The following is a 20,876-nucleotide window of genomic DNA, read 5'->3' on the forward strand; positions in this document are numbered from 1 at the left end:
CCTTATCTCAGTACTTTTGTTAAATGCTTACACCAACAGTGCATTCTTTCCATTTCTCAGTCCATTTTATAACTTTTCGGATTGTAATATGAAGACGTTCTCAAGCTCCAGCAAACCAGAAGTTGCACATTTCAAAGAAATGTAATACTTGATGCCTTTAGCTGGAAAAATACAACTTTGCTACAGGTTTAAGAAGCTACATTTAAACTTTCATTTACTGTCTCCTCCCACACACTAACTGCTTATGTCTAGTTATAACAAACAAATGGCAGCGGCTGTGCAATAAAGGTTCGCACTTCCTTGAAATACCAGCTAAGTTACTATAATTATAATACAATACCACGTGGGTGCCGAGCAATACCACACCCAGCCACTTAATGTGCAAAATCCAGGTTGAGAAACAACCCAATCTCAAACATAAAGTATCGCGGCACACCACCAAAAAGTCCATAAATCAGTCCTTTGTGTTGTTGTCAAGAATCGTATGTCAACGCAGTAAAATTAATCAAGAAAAGTTTAATTCATTGGTTTAATTGTACATCTCCGGTGTAGACCACAAGTGTTCTATGTGCGCAAGACATCATTCAAATAAAAATACAGCCGACACGTGTTTAGTCAAAAATACTTTTTCAAGGCCAAAATTCCACGTCATTCCATTCAAATGTCCTCCAAATGTATTATAATGCCATAAATACATTAACTTCAAAGCATCATGAATGTAACAATGAAACGACCCTGATAAGCCGTCATCATCCGTGCAGCACTCGTCTTTGAGAAAAATCCGCATTTGGACATTTGAATCCATCTTTATATTGTTCTGATGAGGCGCTTACGTGGAATTTTGGCCTAGAAAAAGTCTTTTTGATGAAACACCTGTGGGCTGTATTTTCATTTGAAGGATGTCTTGCGCACATGGAACACTTGTGCTTATGTCTAGTATTTGTGTGTTTCTAGGTGATAGCTTGCTAGAGCTTACTTTTGCTGAAGTGATTATTTTTCATGCACACATCATACCATCCTGTGTTTAAAAATGGAACGCCAGGTGTCTGTAGTTTCCAGATGCCAAGACTTGTGCCATTTATGCATTTTGCTCTTCTAGGATAATAATGCTACAATAAAGCTACGAAGAGCAGAAATCACATGTCAAATTTTCAAGAAATGTTGAAATCTCTAAATATGCTGACACTCCTCTGGAGAGGGGTCAACTTGCAGTTTCCCCCCCTTACAAATGCTGCTAATCAAACTATTGGACCGATTCACATGGACTGAAGCTTGCTCCAAGTACAGGCCCATTTACACTCACACTGCACGTCATTTGCGCCCATATAGGTAAATCATTTTGACGGTGGACCACGCTTTAGTACATTGGACCTAGGGGGACCCATTGTACCTGGGGGACCTATTATCCATACCTCACTCCTTGAGGACACAATTAAAGCAGACACATGAACCTCAGCACTGCCGTCCATACAGTTATCATCCCACGCTTGAGCAAGTGCAGTGACCTTGTTTAAGTTGATGGGAATGATGGGAGAGGGGCTGAAGCACTTTGTCTCCAAATTCAATGGTAGATATCTCTCCCTGCCACCTTAAAACTGTTCCAAGGGCATGTGTTTGTATAATTTTAAAAGCAATTTGGCAGCTCTGCTTTAATTTCTAGCTTTTTAACCAAGATCTGAAACAAGACTACGTTCACCCCCCTCTCCATAACCTAACCCAATGCATAGACTAGTCGACTGGTGGAAATTGTGCAATATTCTAGAAGCAAAAAATGTATCTGTTTTGGTGCCTTTTGTTTTCAAATGCTATGACAGCTATTTTTGTAATTAGTCCATCTTCTAAGTATCTTTTGTCATCCTTCTTTAGGACTTTATTGAAGATTTTCCTTTTTATGATGGGCAGTTTGTCCCCAAGAAGTACTTTGAATATGTGTCCAAGACAATTCTGCTCTTTACAGACATTCAACATATGGACCACGAGAGCATTTGTGTGTTACCCACAACAACGGAAATGCCAATGTTGGGTAAGGCTTGATTATACAGTGAGTAGATTATACTCAACACTGTAAAATATGACAATTTACTCTTTGCCAAACCTGCAGCGTCGGATGATGGTATTCTTATAGTTATAGTCTAAATAGTTCATGCCAATCTAAATTGGTGTTAGCTTTTCAATAAAGGGTGTTCAAGTAGTAGGTTTTTAAGAAATTGGTTAACTGTGGTGTAGGGGAGGGAAAGGAGAAAATATGTCGCCTGTGTCTTACAAGTGGAAAAGTGATGTTTAACAATAAAAAATAAAAAAAAGTCACATTCTTAACGGATGTCTCTTTGACTGTCTGAAGTGTGGCAAGTACCCTCCCAGATCTGCACAATACATTGGCTTGATTTAGAATCTAAAGCTGCAATTGGTGATACGCATGTGACACTGACTATTCCTGGGCTTGCATGTCTTTACCTAAAATATGGGAATGCTTGTTTCCTGTTTGGCACTTAACTTGGACAACGATTTCTTAAAGGGGGTACTCAATTAAAGCATGTCTCAACAAAAGCCTGCACGACCAGCCAGAGTTCCCTGTGAACCCAATTGTCTTAGGGTCCCATGGAGTTTTGCCTTTATTTAAATAACACCTTTTGACCATTTAATATGAACATGTGTTCAACCGGTTTCCTGCAGCCTACATAGAAACACATCTCTGTTACTAATAAAGTCAAGCATCCTGCTGCATAACATAAAATGGCTAAAAGATGTGGACATTTTGATTCTTTGCCATTCCGACATTTTGATGCTTTGCATGAAAATGATGCTTTGCCATGTCGACATTTTGATGCTTTGCTATTAAAATATGGGATTTTAGAAGTATTTATCTTGTAACAACTCTCCTGATTGCAGAAATGTAGATTTGTGGTTTGAGAGAACAGAGAGAGCACACAACGTAATAATCTCATGTTCATAAAAATATTTTTAGCCATTACTTCTAGCTGGCTGTGATGTTAGATGACAAAGAATTGGCCTAAACCAACTTCTCGTTTGCCTGAAAATTAATAACCGGAGCTATAAATAGATTAAATATTGTATGATTTACCCCCTAAAAGAATGGGCAGTAAATATGTTATGGAATAAATTTGGAACCCTAAATACATTTTAATGTGATGGAGTAGATTGCCCCATTATATATCGAAAATGCATGTGGTTTAAATTATGAAAGCAACTCTACCACCTCCAAGAATTTATTTTGGGTGAAAAATAATCAAATTCTGACACACTGCTGGAACCAGTATGCAGATCACGGCATCCTATTTAAATATATATCTTTTTTTTGTTTTTTATCCTAGGCAATCCTTTACTATCATTTGCATCCTTTGGCCTGAGTGTAGAACCTTTAGAACTTCTTCAACAATATTTTTCATTCAGTTGCTGGTTGTCCAACAGATTAAAATTTTGTTAACTCTCAAGATGGAGTGGTATATTGGCTTATTAAAGAAAGCAAACCGTGACTAGTGGGAAATGGATAAGTAATGTGGTGATGTTAGTAGGTTTAATTCTCTGCATATGTGAACCTTCAACTTTTTATGGTCTTCTAATCTCCACAGTATTTCTAAGACTTGCCAGTTGGGATTGATGGCTTTTCCCTCAGAGCCCACTACGACTTGGTGTTCTTGAGAAAGAGGAGGACTAGTAAAGGAATGTTTAGAGAAGGTGTTAAAAAGTAAGGGGTAAAATGTAGTTTCTAATGTCCTATTTATCCTTGGGTATTCTGTGCAGCACAATGAAATCAAGCAGTGATCTAGGAGAGCCAGATCCATACCACATTTTCAGGATGTCCACATGGGATGTACTTGCTTTTAATTAATAGAAGTCCTGTAAGTAGTCATTGGCTGTCTGCGGATTTTAATGAGCCCGTCCCTAGTGGATCAAGATTGAACACCCCTAGTGGAGGGCTCCTTTTTAGAATGGGTAGTTACGGGGAAGCGTATGTCCGATTAACCAATTCGGTCAAGGGTTAGGAAATATAGAACTTTCCTAACTAAATTCTATTCATACTAAATGTTTGGGGTTTAAGGTTTGCTCGTGTGTTTTATAGACCTTTTAACCAATGTACTTCAAGTCTCTGGCAGTATTCAGCTATTTCCCTCTGAAAAAGTGAATTGATACTATAGAAGTAGCATAAATATCTTGCCATTGTATTTATTCAAAATGTTAAACCATCCATTAAGTGTATCTATTTTTTCTTCTTTAGCGTCAACAATCTCAGTGACAAAACCATATGCAAAATTTTCTTTTATGCCCAGCCGTCTAAGGAATGTCAATGAAAGTAAGTACACAGGGAAACAAAACTCAAGTATTTCGGGTGTAATTTGTATTTATTTGTTTTTTGTGTTGTTGCTCTTTGTTGATTTTCCACCAGAGGAAGCTACACTGTAACTCCAGAATGTTACTGCCACTAATATCCTGTCAAACATGTTCTGGTAATTGGTTTACAGCCGTTCCAAGCCGTGTTTTACAAAAGCTTGCCTGTAGTTTAATCTTTATTGTTCTCTCTGGTATCTTTCATTCTACAGGTATTAAAGCAGCAGCATTGCTAGAGAGCTGTAAACACATTCATATCTTTAAATCGGAGAACGGACTTTTAGTTTGGAAATGCACAGTTGCCTACGTAAAATGAAAGGCAAATTTAAATGTGTATTTTTTGTAAAATGTGGCATGTAAACTAACCTTGCAATGTCAGGTGATTCAAAATAAACAATACATTTTCCTTCTCTGAGACCGTTGTATTCTCTTGGAGGATAGCCGGATTCTCATTGTTTCTTGTTACCATCACATAAGATTCCCATAACAATCTAATCAAATATGGAAATGCTTTGATGCCTATGCTCCAGCAGAATGACTCTTGCTGAAATGTGTTGTTCGTAAGCATACACTTTAAAGGTTGTGCTCTCTGTATTTCTATGTAGTCAAATCCTAAGGCAAATGCGGTACTACTCTGTGGCAGGTTTGCTATATACTTGGTGTATGTTGTAGTTCACCAATTGTAGATAGTTTATACTTAATCCAGTTGCCAGCTTACTGGTTTCCGAAAATGTACTTAATGCTGTGGGAAAAAAACACCCCAATTAACTCCAGTAACAGCTCAAAGCTGAAAGTTACACTAGGCAATTTTCTTTTTTGTTGTGTTGTTATTTAAAATGTATATTTAGGGGCCCTGAAGTAGGCGACCTTTTGATCCATATGTCTGTCAATCTTGAACTCTTGTCAGCCTGTAGCATAAACACTGCACAGAGAGTGCATACTTTCAAAATGTTTTAGTGTACTGCTCTGATTGGGCAAGCGTGCCTGTTTGTTTTAAAGGACCAACTAAGGTTCAAAGCGTGCCTAAAGGCGTTGCACAACTAAGACTGTCATTTCGACCGAGCTGTAAATTTGCACGCAGTTTAACAAAGGGCACTTTTGATCACCTTATGAAGTGATTAAAAGTTTGTGTGTGTGTAAAGTTTTCCCCTATTATGAGCGGATGTGAAGTACTTTTTACTTAGGAATGTCAAAGCCATAGCCCACGCTCCCAAAATGTTTCCATTTTATTTTTGTAATTTCGTAGTTTTAAATGTTCACATTCACCGAAGCGCTGTCTGTAGAGTTGCTAACAAATAATTTTCATCCGAGGAAAATAAGGTCCACTCAAATGATTACTTCGTTTCATTTAACTTTTGTCAAATTGATTTATTTTTCCTCAAATTTGGTTTTCAACTACTGAGTCAGGCCGCCCCTGCTTCCACCCCATTGTCAAGGGCTTGTTGTGGAAATATACCTTCTGATCTACATTTCTAAAAGTAAATTTAGCTTCCGTGCAATAATTTCTCATTGTCTGTTTATTTGACAACACTTTATTGAAATAATGGCGCACCTCTGTACTTTACATGATATATTTTTTCAAATATCTTGCTTTTAGGTAATATCACCCTTTTGTGGTGTACTTTATATGTGGAGGCCATGCCCTCCGCAGGCACTGCCCCTCCCCTTTAGTCCCCCTGTGAGGGGGATGATGGTGGTGGAGAGGGGGGGGGGGCATAAACTACCCCTGCAAGTGTACATGCCAGTAAATGTCAGCACCATCTTAGTTGCAGCTTCCAATTGAATATTGCTCAGTTTACACCTGTATATCAAATAACAATATGTATAATAATGTACATGGAGTCAATAGAATAAATCTTAAGCATAAAACATGATCGTCCAAATAACTGATTAGGACAACATTGTAATCTCATCTGCAGAATGCTAACTGCCAGTAAGGCATAAACATCGTCATTGTATATACCCTGATGCAGTATTGCATTATGAAAAAAAAAGAACTTCAACCTACTCCATGGGAAAATGAAGCACAAAATTCATATGATGCGAGCTAGATGTGAGTGAACAAATTTTGGCATAACATGTTAATTTAAAACTTTTTACTAAATATATGTGAGTAAACAAGTTGTGGGTTATGGAGTAGGTTGAAGGTTTCTTTTGATGTTATGTTGTATTTGAAGTCAATCACAAATGAGTCTCGCATTCAGCACCTTGGAACTGCCATTCCCTTCCTCACCGCCTCCTCTTACCACCTTCGAACTGCTCCTCAGTGAAGAAATAAACTGGGACTTTGCTTTTTTCATACTTTTTCTACAATAAAAACATGATGCATACCACTCGGTATGTTGTGATCTGTAGGATCCCCAGAAACACTGCACAGTTCTCGTCCCACTTGCCTTAAGCAAGGGCTTGAACCATGCGCTGCAAAGTCAACTTATCCATGGGCAAAGCTTAAAGGAATGGATGGTATTGATAGGCTCTTTACCTCTGCACATAGCTTTCAATAGGGTGACAATTATTGCTTGTGTCAGGTGTGACTATGGGAGGCAGCTGACCCATAGAAGCCTGGTATATAAATAAGGAGTGGGATAATGCGTATCAGGAGAATTAGCTCTTTTAGCCCTAGATCTCCTTGCATGTATCTAAAAGGGGTAAAAAGCTTGATCACACAAAAGGATGGGGTCCCTGCTTGATCAGGTATTTGAGCCCTTCTCAATCTCTCCACCTAGTTTGTATACTGGTCTACTTATGTTTATGCATCTACTACAGTTTGGGGCTATTCCAAGAATTGGATGAGGTGGGCTCATTTATGTAATGTGGCATGCTTAATCCTTTCCCACCTCACCCCATCCTGTTAAGTTAGTACTACCAGGGCAGACTTGACCTCAAGGGAGAATTTTCTTGAGGGAGTTCTTAGAAATAGTCTTACCTGGATCCCTGAAATGTATCCAGTTATGCCTATGAAAATTACCTGCAGGTAACCCACAAGATTACTCTTTATTTGGCAGTACCCTTGGTATGCTTAAAAAATACCATAAAGCATTGATGGGAGGACAACACTGGGTATTATGGCACTTGTGTACCTTTCTTACGCCAACATGTTTCTGCCCCTTTTAAAGCCTAATCGGGTCTCAGGCATTCTTCAGGGCTGCTGGCGATCTCTGTCATATAATTCATATGTGGTAATAAGGGAAAGGAACTACCTTTCCTCTTCTCATAACAGAACAATTAACCTAGGTTTGTTTAGGCCCTGTTCCTCATGGTCTGTAGGGGGGTGGGCGCCTCCTGTTGTCCCTCATTTGTCAATGAGAGTCACCCTCTTGATTCCTCCTTAGCCCCCTCTTACAGCTGTCTCATACTAGACTCATGGAATTGCCCAGAATGGAGGTAGTTAAATAGGCACAAGTAGACCAGCATACAAAACAGTTGGAGACATTGAGAAAGGCTCAAGTACCCGATTGAGTGGGGACTGCTTCCTTTTCTGTGTGATGGATTAGAGGCAGGTGTTGTATCCAAAAAAGCCTTCTCTTTCTCTCTTCGTGGTTTTAGTTTAAAAAAAAAAAAAAAACTTGAGACCTTTTATAACCTGTTTATTTAGGATTCCATTCTGAAAAATTATCAGGTCTTTTAACTTATATAATGGATTGAATCTTTCCAAGGTCTGCAAGAAATTTTGGATGTATTGGAATACGCCATGGCATGTACAGCTCAACATGCAGTGGAAATCAAATTATTATACCACGTAATCGAACCTATCAAATTTGCTCATTTCTACAGCTGTCGTCAATTAGGGGTAGCACCTGCTATTCGATTCCCTGCCTCCACAGCTTGCGTTTTAGTACCTCTGGCACTGACCCCAGATCTCTGGTTCAAGAGGCAACGAGCAAGAGCCAAAAGTAAACCATGGTTCGTTTATATAGTTTCCACTCCCTGTCCCTAACCTAGTCCCTCAGCAGTAAACAAGAGTATGTTGAGGTTCTAGGGTGTCAACCCTGCACTATTCTCAAAGGATGTGTGATGTCACTTGACCAACCCTAGTATTTTTGTGGATCCCCGTCAAGGCCATCACTTTGTTATAGGGGAGTGTTTATCCGAATCCCAATTGCACTCCTCACTGATCTCCTCATTTTAATTGATTGCTCTTGGCCATTGGTGGCCATTGGTGAAAGAATGGCGCTGTTGCAGGTGCTCTGGTTTAGTTCAATGGTAGAGCCATTTACCTTTCAGTACCCTTGAGCCTTCAGTTGTTATAGTAATATACAAGAAGTCAAAAGGAATAAGAGGTCCATATTTAATATGAAATTAAGAAACTGGAAATGGCACTGAAATCCACTTTCATCTGTTTGCCAGAAAACCTACAAATCCCTGGTGTTGTGTTTTTTTTTTTTTTTTTTTTTTTTTTATTATACAAACATCCTCATTCAAGCCTGTGACACTGTGGATAAAGTTTGGTGTTTAAAATGATTAAGTACTATGCCAAATCAACCTGGTCTTCTCAAATGCTTCATCACCTTTTACTACACGAGCAGTGGACTCCCAGATGGAGCACAGTCATGCTGGTATTAAGCATCTTAAGCATCTGGGCTGTATCATGAAGGTGCCCAGGCCCTTCTGAGCCTTTTCTGCTGCTTGACTATTAAGCAAGGAAATGTTTCTATCAGAATTCTTCATTTAGGCAGCCATTACTGACTGGTCACTTCTTTCGATATGAGGAATATGACACCTCGAATTCTGTTACCCTCAGATCACAGTACTCAGGAGCCATCTGGCCTACACTTACTTCACAAAGTCTCAAGGCCTTGCTTCTTAAGAGAAGCTTTAGATTGTTAATTGTCTACTATTCCTATGCACATTGCTTCGCTTTCTGCTTCCCCTCCCCACTTTTCCATTCTAGAACTACAGTCCCCTTATTCTAGTCCCTCCTTATTGTGGAGTTTGCTCTATATGTGCACTCTACAAATTCGTTTAATCGTTCACATTGATGCAGAGACGTTTTAAGGCATGGGCAAAGTGGGCTGTGTCCCAGGGACCCAGCCTTTCGGGGTGGGGTGTGGGGGCTGAGAGACCCAGCTCTGTTCTGTAGAGTCTTGACCTGCCTACCTTGACTAAATCTTAAACAGATTGTTGTAAATAACGTTTTCCTTTAATTTATTTTTATTGTGGGTGAAGTAAGAGAATCTATTACAATTTGCAGAAGAAATGTGTTTTTCATGCAACATCCATAAGAAAAGTTTATCTTAAATCAACACAAGACCTCACATAAAAAATTGGAGAGTGTCACAGTTATTGTTTGAAGTAATATTAGTCAGCTGCTGCTGTGTTAAAATATTAAAATCCAACGTCACTCTCCCTGAATATTAGATGTAAACCCTGTCAGTGAGCTGGTCAAACAGGATCATAAACGCAAAGCTGTTCCGAATGGGGACCCCAAAAATACGTTTGGTCCAGGGCTCCCAAAATTCTAAAGATGTCCGTGCTTTGATGTAAGACATTTTGTGAAGCTTTCGTTGGCATGGCATGTATTTTCTTTCTCGGGCTCAAGTTTGGTGTTCTTGTAATCTTTTTTAATTCTCAGATTTCTAAATTTTAAGTATTGCGCGCATGTGAGTCTGCAATATGAGTTGGTCATATTTTTCAGACACAGTCAACTTATAGACCCAATTACGATTTACCGGGAAGTGACATTCGCGTATTGCGAGCATTATACGCTTTAAGATCAGCCCCATGAGCTGAAAACATTTCTTCACAATTGGACATAGTGAACTTATGATGTTTGGGTAACCTAGTGATGGTCTAACATGAAGTAGATTGTCTTTTTTGGCTAAAACACATAACCTAGTGATGGTCTAACATGAAGTAGATTGTCTTTTTTGGCTAAAACACAGTACACATGCATGACTTGAAACTTTAATCATTTTTAATTACCTGCAGAAAGACTGGATTCATAGCAATTTGAGCTGCTACGCTGTAAATGATCAAACCTCACTAAGTTGAAGTGGTGTTCATTTGTTTTGCGAAACTTGGCTTATCTGAATGAGTCATCAAGAATGCTCTCCTCAAAATTAATGAACTACTATCCCATCCCATAAACCTAGAACACTCGGAGTTCAGTAAACTGAAAGGGGATTTTGTTTGGTAAGTCCTCCTGAGGCACTGGTTCTTATGACTAGCTTTGGTTCACAAACATATTTTAGTATTTGTATGCTCGAAGGTACTTGAACTGGGTTAGGTGTCCCGTTTCACTAACCAGTTATTTACACTGGGCAGTGCCCTTCCCTGTACGTCAGTTTTGAGCTTTTTCAAGGTTTCTTGGCTGTTGAATTAATGTCTTTGCCCCAAGCATTGACATTGATGCCTCTAAAAACGCTATTAGCTTCACCACCTATTGTGCTCATCCACTCCCCCACATATCTTCTGGACGCACAAGGGGGCGTGAGTGAGCTAGCCACAGACCATGTCCTTGTTGTCCTTAAATACTTTCTAATGCGGGAGATGATGGAGCTGACCATTTGGCTCCAGCTGGCAATGCCCTCTGTTTCTTAAATGCTATTGGTTAATTATCTTGTGGAGAATACCTCAAGATTGGATTATATTTGTTAACTGAGAGCAGTATTGAGGGAATGCTTTAGAGAAATATTGTGGCACTTTGGATACTTAATTCAATAATGAATAACCTCCATCAGCTTGCCAAACTCAGCCAGCAGACTGGTTCTGATATTCCTCATATTGAAATACCCAGGACCATTGTGTAAGCTTCCTTTTACTGTTGTACACATTGCTTGAATTCTTGACTTTGTGACCCAAAATGGAAATGATATTGCTACTTCCAGATTGTTGAAGGCGCTATAACAATATGGTACAGCCTTGGTGACTAAATGTACAATGAGTTATTTTGCCTTGCAGCATGGTTACCAATATTTCCATGGCCGTCTGTTAAAGAAGGCTTCAAGTCTGAGGTAAAGGGAAATATTGATGTGAGTGTTGTGTAATAAGTTTAATCCACACTTCTTGGCACAATGGCAGGAAACTGACTGGTACTGTGCCATCGGATAGGTAAACATTGTGTGGCAGGCCAGAAAGGTGCAAACTACTTAATTAAACCCACAGATGCAAAGACCATCCAATTAATGTTTACTCGTGCGGGCGTGTATCTGTCACAGGGCTATGTATTCCTTTTGTTTTGGGTTGCATTGAGCTGGTGCTGTGTTTTTAAAACCTCCAGTTAGTTCCGATTGTGGGGCCTCCAGTCTGCCCTGGTGAGGGCAAGTCTGATCAGGATGAACCACAAGGAGTCTTTGTTCAAATGAAAAGCAAATGAAATGGCTAATTGAAAAGCCAATATAGAGAAATCCCCTTTTAACATACTTGCTTAAGGCTATCCTTAATACAGAGGACTATTCTTTAAGCAGCTCGTCCATAAAACACACCTCAGTAATGAGACCACCCAGTGTATGTACCCAATAACTAATTAGTTTATGCATATACAACCGAATGACGTGAGCGCGTCCATTTAAAGACATGTCAAAATATTTTACTACGAAGAAGCTCTGTACGTTTGTGTGGACTTGATGGTGCAGGACAGTGGAATGGGTGGAGTGACGCAGCACCGCACTTGATAGCAGTAACTTTTATGCAGCATTTATTTGCATGTGACTCTAAATTCACTGTGAATAATCCAACCACCCTGCTTACGATTGTGCACATCAGGATGTTTGTTTTTTGCCATTTTGTTTCAGTAAGCTGGTGGTACAACAAATTTAGGCTTGTGCAGGATATCTTAGTTAAATTTGTGCTCATGATGGTTAGGTGTAAGCTGTGCTGCTCATATAAATTTTGCACTTGAAATTCTGCAGTTGGTGACCCTTCAGTTATTTTCCTGGTGTTTTTGTAACTATGTACAAAAACGCTCAAACTTCCTGTACAATTCTTAATGAATTTGCCCTCCACAAGTGTGCAGTCTATGACTATGCAGATTGGGCGAGGACTGAGGCCAAGACAGCAGAGAATCCTCAACTGGCTTTTTAAGCAACGGCATTCCTAGGATTGAGTTTATACACATGGCCCTATAGTTGTAATACACTATCCTTCATGTGTACCTCTCTGTGCTGCACAGTGATATTTCCGGATAAAAGCAGGACGATCTGCTAGCCTGCTGTTTTTTCACTAAATGTAATTTTGGATGTACCTACTTTCTACATGCCAGTCAATAAACATCATACATGAGTGCTACTTTACAAAGGTGGCTCTTGACACAGGAGATGTTGGAATATGACGCAAGCAGACTAAAGATGGATTTTTTTTTTTAGTAAGTTATTCTTCGACAATATTTGGAATAATCAAAGTATTCAGGTAGGAATGTTATCTTCAAATACACATAGCATTTGCTAATTCAACAGGGCAGATCAATCATATAGGATGATACAATAATAAGCCAAAACCTCCTGCACCACGATGTCAATGTTACTATTTACATTAATTTGGAAATTCTTTAAATACAAAATTAGATTGAGTTTTTGTGGAGTGCTATAAACACTTATAATGGTTTCAAAGCAGGTACTTTTGGGTATGTGATTTGAAATCCTGTCTGAGACATTTGTTTGAAGTTTTTTTTTTCTTTTGTTCTCATTTCCATGCTGCCTCCCAACATATTCGTGATTGCCTTGCTGTTTCTACATTGTCCATGTTTTCATTTGATGAAGGCAAATATTATTTTGTCCGGGCACAAACCATGCATTTGGCCACCATTTTGAGAGACGTTGCATCCAGATGAAATTTTTGAGGAATCTGTTAGGATGTGTGGTTCGGGTGCAAGAATAGTAGCCAATCGGACGTCATATAAGTACCTAGCTTCTTACTTGCTAAATCTGATAGGAACTGATTCCTTTTTTGCCAGAAAATGTATTACCATTTACTTATAAATTCTGTTTTGAAACACATCTATAACTCTGGAGGGGCTAAACTAAATATCATGAACTTTACTCTTGAGTTTGTTAAACAGTACCTTTATGTGATGATATTTGCATGTCTTATAGTGAATTGTACCTAGAAACTAACTACATTTCCATGGCCCTGACCTTCTTCTTTGATGGGTGGTACCTCTCTTGGTGGTGTCATAAGAGAAGACCATCATTGGTGTAGACTGTGGTATGTTTCATGTTTCATCCTCAGGAATATTGCATCATAAAATGGTCCCAAAGGCGAGCGTTTACCCTCCCACTTTTTCTCTGAGGAAAGTTGCACTAATTTTGACCTTTGGTAAAAAAACAAAAAAAACTGTTGTGACTTACCTTTTACAAGCATTTCTGATTTATGTCACATCAGAAGTTAATTCACACAGTCTGTTGTTTGGTTAACAGTTAAGCTATGCATTTAGCTGTAGAAGGGCAATTCATATTTATATGGCCACTGTAATGGCTAGACAAGTGTTCGTGTTCAGGATTAAGTTATTTAATAATCCAAAAAGTAAAGGACAGTTTATTCCCGTAAACCACTCTGTGGGGGTGGTACTGTTGTAGCAAGTCTTCCAAATGGTATTTGTCATTGGACTTTTTAAAAGCCCCTCCTCCACTCGATTCTACATTAAACTGATCCAATACAGTATTGAGTAACACCCCCACCATTCTGTTGATAGACATGTAATATCACCAGAGTTTTATTTCCTCGCCCTGGAGAGTTTAGCTTGATTAAGCAATAAACTGAAATTGCTGAGTTCGAAGTATTTTTTGTGCAGCTCGAAGATAATTTTCTCAAATCCAGTCCTGTGGCTTAGCCCTACTGTAGCTCTTTGTTAATAAATATTGTGCATCAAACCTAATGCACTAATAGTCTGGACTATCTGAATACTAACCATGTCACTACTAAGTAGCCAGTACACATGTCTCCTGTGTATAAACCACAATTGTGCGCCTTTCATTGGTGACAAGGTTCCCCCTTCGTTCTGGCTTGTGCAGTCCCTGCATCTAACACCAGTTGTCCTTTCAGAACCCTCCATGTTGGCGCTCAACACCAACAAGGTCCGAATGGTCTATCGCACATCTTCGCCTGTGTTGCTAGCAGAGAAAAACAGCCCTCTGTTTTTTGCTGCCTGTGTAAAGTAGCCTACGGGTGTTCCTGCACCCTTTACCCTTGGCGTTGGGTAAAATTACCATCTGCTGTTGTGACGAGATCTGCCTGTAAGCATGCGTCCACAATACTATATTTAATTCGGCTATGAAAGTGTACAGCAAAACGTTGTTTAGTGATGCACAGCAAGCTGCTGGTTGGCTCCACTATTGACCTGATCCTTCCAGGAAGAGGTTAATCTTTCGTCAGTGCAGATAATGACAGTGCTTTGTACATCAGTAACTCAGTCATGCAGCGATATAAGATGACTTTAATTGACTTCCCCGGTGTCCAGTATAAGCATCAGAGCTTTATCCTGCAGGTTTTATTGATCCATAGATGTCTGGGGCAGAGGTTTAGAGCTTCGCACAGTCCATTTACAGAATTGGAAGACGGATGAACAGAGATGTGTAGGTTTCTAATCAAATCTCTCGTTTTTCTCTACAATAGGTGAATTGAATTTTTAAGGAAATCCTCCTCCTTGTTATTGTATGGAGAGTTGATTAACACAAACATTCAAAACTCAAGTACTGTGTACACACTAATGGGCATTTCTTATTACAACTGAAATTTAATATTTCTTCAGTGATGCTCGGCAGCCAATGCATTAGGCACATCTAAGGCGAATTTGGGAGTAGATTTGTTACATTCTGAAGCATCTTGATACCTGAAGAAACTGTCGCACTTAAAGGAGTTCATAAGACTTTAGATGGCGGTAGGACCTGTGATTTGTGAGTTTTTAAACATTTTAATTCTTTGGGGAGGGAGGGGTGGCAGCACAGGTAACTGATGTTCCCAATTGCGTCATGTACCGGCGTCCTAGGGTTAGAAGATGAACCCTTAGCCCTAAGGTTAGTAAGGGTTGGTTCCGATGCAGAGACGTTGCAACCTGACACAATACAGGAGATACTCCAAAAATAATATACTTAAAAACGTGCTTAGAACATAATAGGATACTAATGATAACATCATGCAATCAGCTAAAGGGTTTTTGGAAATGCATTTGTTACTTTTACTGTTAAAAGTGGTGCAAGGACTGCAGGGGTGTCCGTGCCAACACTTAAGGGCTGAAGGCCAGACACCACACAGTTACCCCTACAGCCAATTTTTGGGATAGACTACGATCCTTCCCACCTCTCTCTAGCAGCCACACAGAGTAGGAGGAAGCCTCGTTTTCATTGTCTCTGCAGCATGGCGGGGCTGTGCAGGAGAGGACGTAAATCGAGACCGCAAGATGAGGAAGTGTACCAGGTACACCCCCAAAGCTCTCCCTTTTAACAGAGACATTTGCCATTTGTTTACGTTCAACTGTGTAGTTTGTGGGGAGAGGATCTTAGACTATAATATATCTGCTGAGGATATTGCTACTCAGAGAAGAGTTCATTTATGTATATTTCCTTAGAGAAAACCCAGATCGTCCTGTTGCCTGCACGTAGATGTGTTTGAGTATTTGAGACTGAAGGAAGGTTTGAGTAGATGAGTAATTTACTCTGCATTGGTACCGTGTACTAATTGTTTTTTGTAGTAGCCTTACAAGGTTAGCCCATAGCTGCTAAAAGCAATGAAAGAACTACAGAATGATTGTTTTTCTGTTCTGATTTTACCTGGTTGATTTCACCTCGTTCCTCTGGTGTTAGAGTGTGAAAATACATTTTTTGCTATTGATTGCAAAATCTGGCAAGATGAAGAAACGCAAAAATAGTGAACAGACCGTTTGTTGAAATGTTCACACAAACACCTTGTATGTTGAATAGCAGTTCAACCCATTGAAGGGACTTTGATATATGGTGAGGTTCATGATTGCATTCGTCTAACAATCGTAAATATTCGAATGACAAATGGATCATGGGATGGCACGAAATATACTGTAGTGCACTAGTGGGATTTACGGCGAGACTGGACAAGCAATTCACAACCTGTTTTTTTTATTGACTGAAAACTTAGATCTATTCAATTGAAGATGAAAACTACTACCACTCGCAGGAACTGAAAATGAGTGTGGGGAAGGAGCAGACAACTATAGGGCAAGGCTTGCTGACCTATGCGGTGATTACTATTTAATGAAAACACAAAAAAGAAATTAGTGACTCTAACTACTCCTCAATAGCCTGACTGGATGATAGGGAGCTTGGCTTCACTAAGGTAGAGAACATGCCAGGCAAGTCTAATTGCGAATTACTGTGTGACTCAAGACTTGGAAACTGGGAGAAAGCTGGTAAGCAGAGCTTTCAAGTTTGTCAGGTGCATGCACAAGTAGCTTTAAAAGGTGTTTTTTTCATTTTTTTTCTTCATTTGCATCCTGTTTTGTTTTAAAAGAATTATAATGGGCAAACCAGACCAAGTCCTAGAGGCACCTAGGCCAGGAGAGCAAGCACTTGGAATTTGGAACCTTGAGAACTTGAGGTATGGGATGTGCTCTGGTTTAAGCAAAACTATTTTTCAGGATTTTCTACGTTGTCCAAGTGTGGTAATTTAGAATACAAACTGTTGCACTGACAGAGGAGACAAAGGGTGTTTCTGGGTACAGTTCACTCACAAGATAAGGATATCCAGCGAGATCACGGCAGAGCATATTTCAGTAGAGAGGTCAAACGAGCTCATCAGAAACTAATTTTATAGGGAAGAGTCTGCTTATCACATGCACAGTTCTAAATGTGTGGAATGGAACTTGGGGCCTGGAATCAATACCAGAATTGAAAAAAATGTTGCAAAATGGTGAATCAGTAGCAACACATCCACAGAATAATAGACCTCAACAGCAAATAACACCTGTAGTGTAACAGCAGACATGGAAATGGTGAAGTAGTCGCCAATAAGTGGCAATCTACTTATATAATGGGAATTACGTGCATGTGCTGCTCCTTCTTAAACAATATCATTGCAGGCTCCCCAGTAGGGACTGTACCCCACTATACTGCCTGTTCTCTTACTCTAATCCAGTGGTTCCCAGCCTTTTGACTTCTGTGGACCCCCACTTTAACATTGATGGAACCCAGGGACCCCCACTGAATCATCATGGGAATCTGGGGACCCCCGCCTGAGTCTTTATTGGAAGCTGGGGACATAATTTGTCAATATTTGTTCATATTTTTTAATTTTCTAGGCTCTCGTGGACCCCCTGAGAAGGCTTTGCGGACCCCCAGGGTTCCCCGGACCACAGGTTGGGAACCACTACTCTAATCCACTGGAAGTGGGTTGCACACCCTAGTCATTGGGTCTGTTGATACTCTGCTGCTAATTAATTTTTAGTCCCTGTGTTCAAATCATGAGCAAACATATGCAACACACTTTTAGTGAGCTTGCCTTAATCTTGCTAGTTCTCACAGTGCAGATGGTGACGTGCCTAGAGTTGCACAGCAGTTTACAGAAATGGACAACAGACAAAATGATATAATTGTGAAGGTTTGCGGAAACGTTTGCTGCAACAAGAGGCATGCATTCAGGGCCGGCCTTTCCTTGGACAGGGCCCAGATCGAAACTAAATGTGGCACTCTTCGTGATCCTCGCCATTGGTGGTCTGGGTAGAGGGGACGTTTATGTTCATAGGTCGTGTCCTAGCTGAATATCTCGGGGCATGTGAACAGCCATTTGGCCCCTGTACCCTGACCTAAATTACCTAGTCATTTGCTAAGCTGGGGGTAAGTCATTGGGAGGGGGCAAGGGTGTAAGGGAGAAGGAAAGAAAAGTGAGGTAAAGGTAATAGGAACTATGCTACAGGAAGAAAAGAAAACAAGATTTTTTAGCCAGCCTGGAGGTAATGAATTGGACAGGTAGCTTGGAATGAAACCATTATTCAAGGCAGCTCGCAATGTCAGCTTGGCATGTCCCCCTCTAAATCTAGGCGCCCTGGACACCCACGCCAAAAGCCGGCCCTGTCTGTGTGTATTGTATTTGTTATGGATTCTGCACAACAAATGCCAGGAATTAACTTAGCCTCGTGGCTCCTACAGACGGAACAATACACAACCTGAAGTAAAACGAGAAATAAAATGAAAAGGGGTGAAACACAAGATCAGCAGAGGCAGGCAGTGATTTAAATGCCACAGAAAACATTTAGCCTAGGAATGTGACATAAATGGTCGTAATACATACTATGTAAGAGAAAAAAACTCTCATACAAATGTATAGAAGTTTACAATGGAACCAAAGTTGTATTTAATAATTAATGGATTCGTCGTTTCCTGGGTGAATTGAGCAAATGTTTTGGTTGTCGTTTTTGAAACGGCAAGGCACTCTGGTGTTTCCAGAGGAGCTGGGTACCTGTTTCCAGGCCTCCTCCCTGCTATGTATTGGACTGCTGGCCAGCTAGCTCTCCTAGAAGTGTAGGGAAGTACATGTTTACAAATCTTCAACATGAATTCAAAAGATATACATAGTTCCTGTAATTCAGCACATACCCTATCTTATTGTACCACCTCTGCCTATTTGGGAATGTAATCAACTATGCATGCTCTCCCAAATGTGAATTTGGCAGCGCCCACCATTTTGTAGTTGAAACGACCCTTAAGTCTCTTTCTAAAGGAAGCTATGTAGAAAGTGCCTTACGAATAAGATCCATTTCACTAACATTGGATAAGCATTTCGCTAATAAAAGATAGCACAGCAGTAATGCAGAAATAAAGGTAGAACTTGGAATTAACAAATTTACTGATTCCGTAAATGTTTTTAAATTAGCAGAAGCTACATTTGATATGTAAATGTGCAAATCTGGTGACTAAGCAGATTTTCTTTGTATCATCAATTGGGAGCAGATGGGATGATACCAGATATGCACACTTTGTTCACTGCTTTGCTTCCCACATGCATGTACAATGCCTATTTTCTGTGATGTGGCAATCTGTTTTCTAAATTTATTTTTGTTATATTTGCTCGGAATTGAAGTATTGTTATTTGGCAGGATATGGTACTTTTGGAAAGCAATAGGAATGTATATCTGCTGTTGCATAATAAAGATTTGGGTGGTAGCAGCATATAAAACCTCTCCATTGGCTGGAGAAAATAAATACATACTTAGAATTACTACCTTCTGCACGTGTTCACCTTGTAACGCATGGAACAAGCTATGGATGGTGGCAATAGCACCTTCCACACTCGGGTTGTAAGCAGTCATGAATGCGTTTGGGAGATTACATGAAACAAAGTGTGTGTGTTTTAATGATCCAGTTGGCTCTTTTATCATAAGACCAATATTGAGGTTGTATCTACAGCAAAAAAAAGTAATTCAAATATTTGAAGGTTAACAGCTCAATGTTTTGCTCTACATTATATTTGCGACTTTATAATCTAAACAGAAGGAGATATGGACTTACATTGACTTCCAAAGACTCTCTTCTCATATTGAATTTGAGTGGTGTTAGGGAATGCACACAATACTTTGAGGTTATGTTTGCTAGTCAATGCTAGAGCCAGCCCTCCCTTCATGGTTGTCTAGTTTAATGTTTTGGCTTTTGTAAATTTCCCCTTTACTGCCAGTCCCTTGAAGTAGGGCCCCCTTCTTTTCGGCTGCTGTGCCTGTCCCATCATTTGTATGTGAGGCTTTGAGTGTTCAAGATGGAAATCTTGTAAGAAGCAAATGGCAAAATATAAGTATTCTCCAAATGAAAATTGGACCTAAACTGACTAACAACGAACACTCTCCTTAGAAAAATTAATGTATTTTCCGAATCGTTATTCACCCTCACTATCACAAGATAATCACATCTTAATGTAACTCAAGTGTTTTAATGTGTGGTGTTTGTATTGTTTGTTTTGGTGTGTTCTTGTATTGTCATTGAATTAATGCGTTGTCAATGTAATGCTGTTGCATTTTGCTATTATTGCATTGTAAAAAGGTTTGTTGATGATGTATCTACACTGCAGTCTGACTTCTTGTCATATAACCTACCACCTCAGCAAATTATCTTTCATAATTCAGTGGTAAAATGTTTTGCAGCAAGCCCGATCTTACTTTCCACCAAGGACATGGAACATAGCAGCATCTCTTTGAGCCGATTTTTTTTTAAACTGCACATACCAGGCACAGCCCAGGACAGGGCACCCAGCAAATGTGCTGTTCCTGTGCTGACACGAACCCGAGCTTGCACTGGGAACGATGTATTAGTAGAAGGTGGACAGGCTGCTTGAAGCTCTGGTCTCTCTTTATGCAGGGTTGGACCTGACCTCCCTTTCAAAAGAAGGCAGAGATCACTCCATAGATAAGCACAGGGTGTGACTGCTCCAGCTTAGAGAGATATGCATGAGGGAGGTCCCTGGCACTCACTCCCTCCTGTTCAAAGGGCACCTGCGTGGGCGTCTATTGGCTGTGCCCAACCTCATTTTTGGCACGCTGTCTGTGCACCTTCTGACAGTTTAATTAACTCTGTGCCCATATCTGTAATACAGCCAAGGTGCAAAGACAGAGGGGTCCTCCTTTGTTCTGGGGCACACCCTCA

At 39.9% G+C, this 20,876-nt stretch overlaps 1 protein-coding gene across 2 annotated transcripts in view; it reads left to right on the plus strand.

Annotated features, from left to right (window-relative positions):
* The window catches only part of KITLG (KIT ligand), a 135,779-nt gene that overhangs the window by 89,711 nt on the left and 25,192 nt on the right, over positions 1–20,876 (plus strand). For both annotated transcript variants that reach the window (XM_069229613.1, XM_069229612.1), the window contains 2 exons: positions 1,867–2,023; positions 4,238–4,312. In XM_069229613.1, the coding sequence (XP_069085714.1) occupies positions 1,867–2,023; positions 4,238–4,312 (232 nt within the window). The remainder of the gene's footprint in view (positions 1–1,866; positions 2,024–4,237; positions 4,313–20,876) is intronic.

The sequence above is a fragment of the Pleurodeles waltl genome, chromosome 4_1 (assembly GCF_031143425.1).
Source record: "Pleurodeles waltl isolate 20211129_DDA chromosome 4_1, aPleWal1.hap1.20221129, whole genome shotgun sequence".
In the NCBI taxonomy this organism is placed as follows: domain Eukaryota; kingdom Metazoa; phylum Chordata; class Amphibia; order Caudata; family Salamandridae; genus Pleurodeles; species Pleurodeles waltl.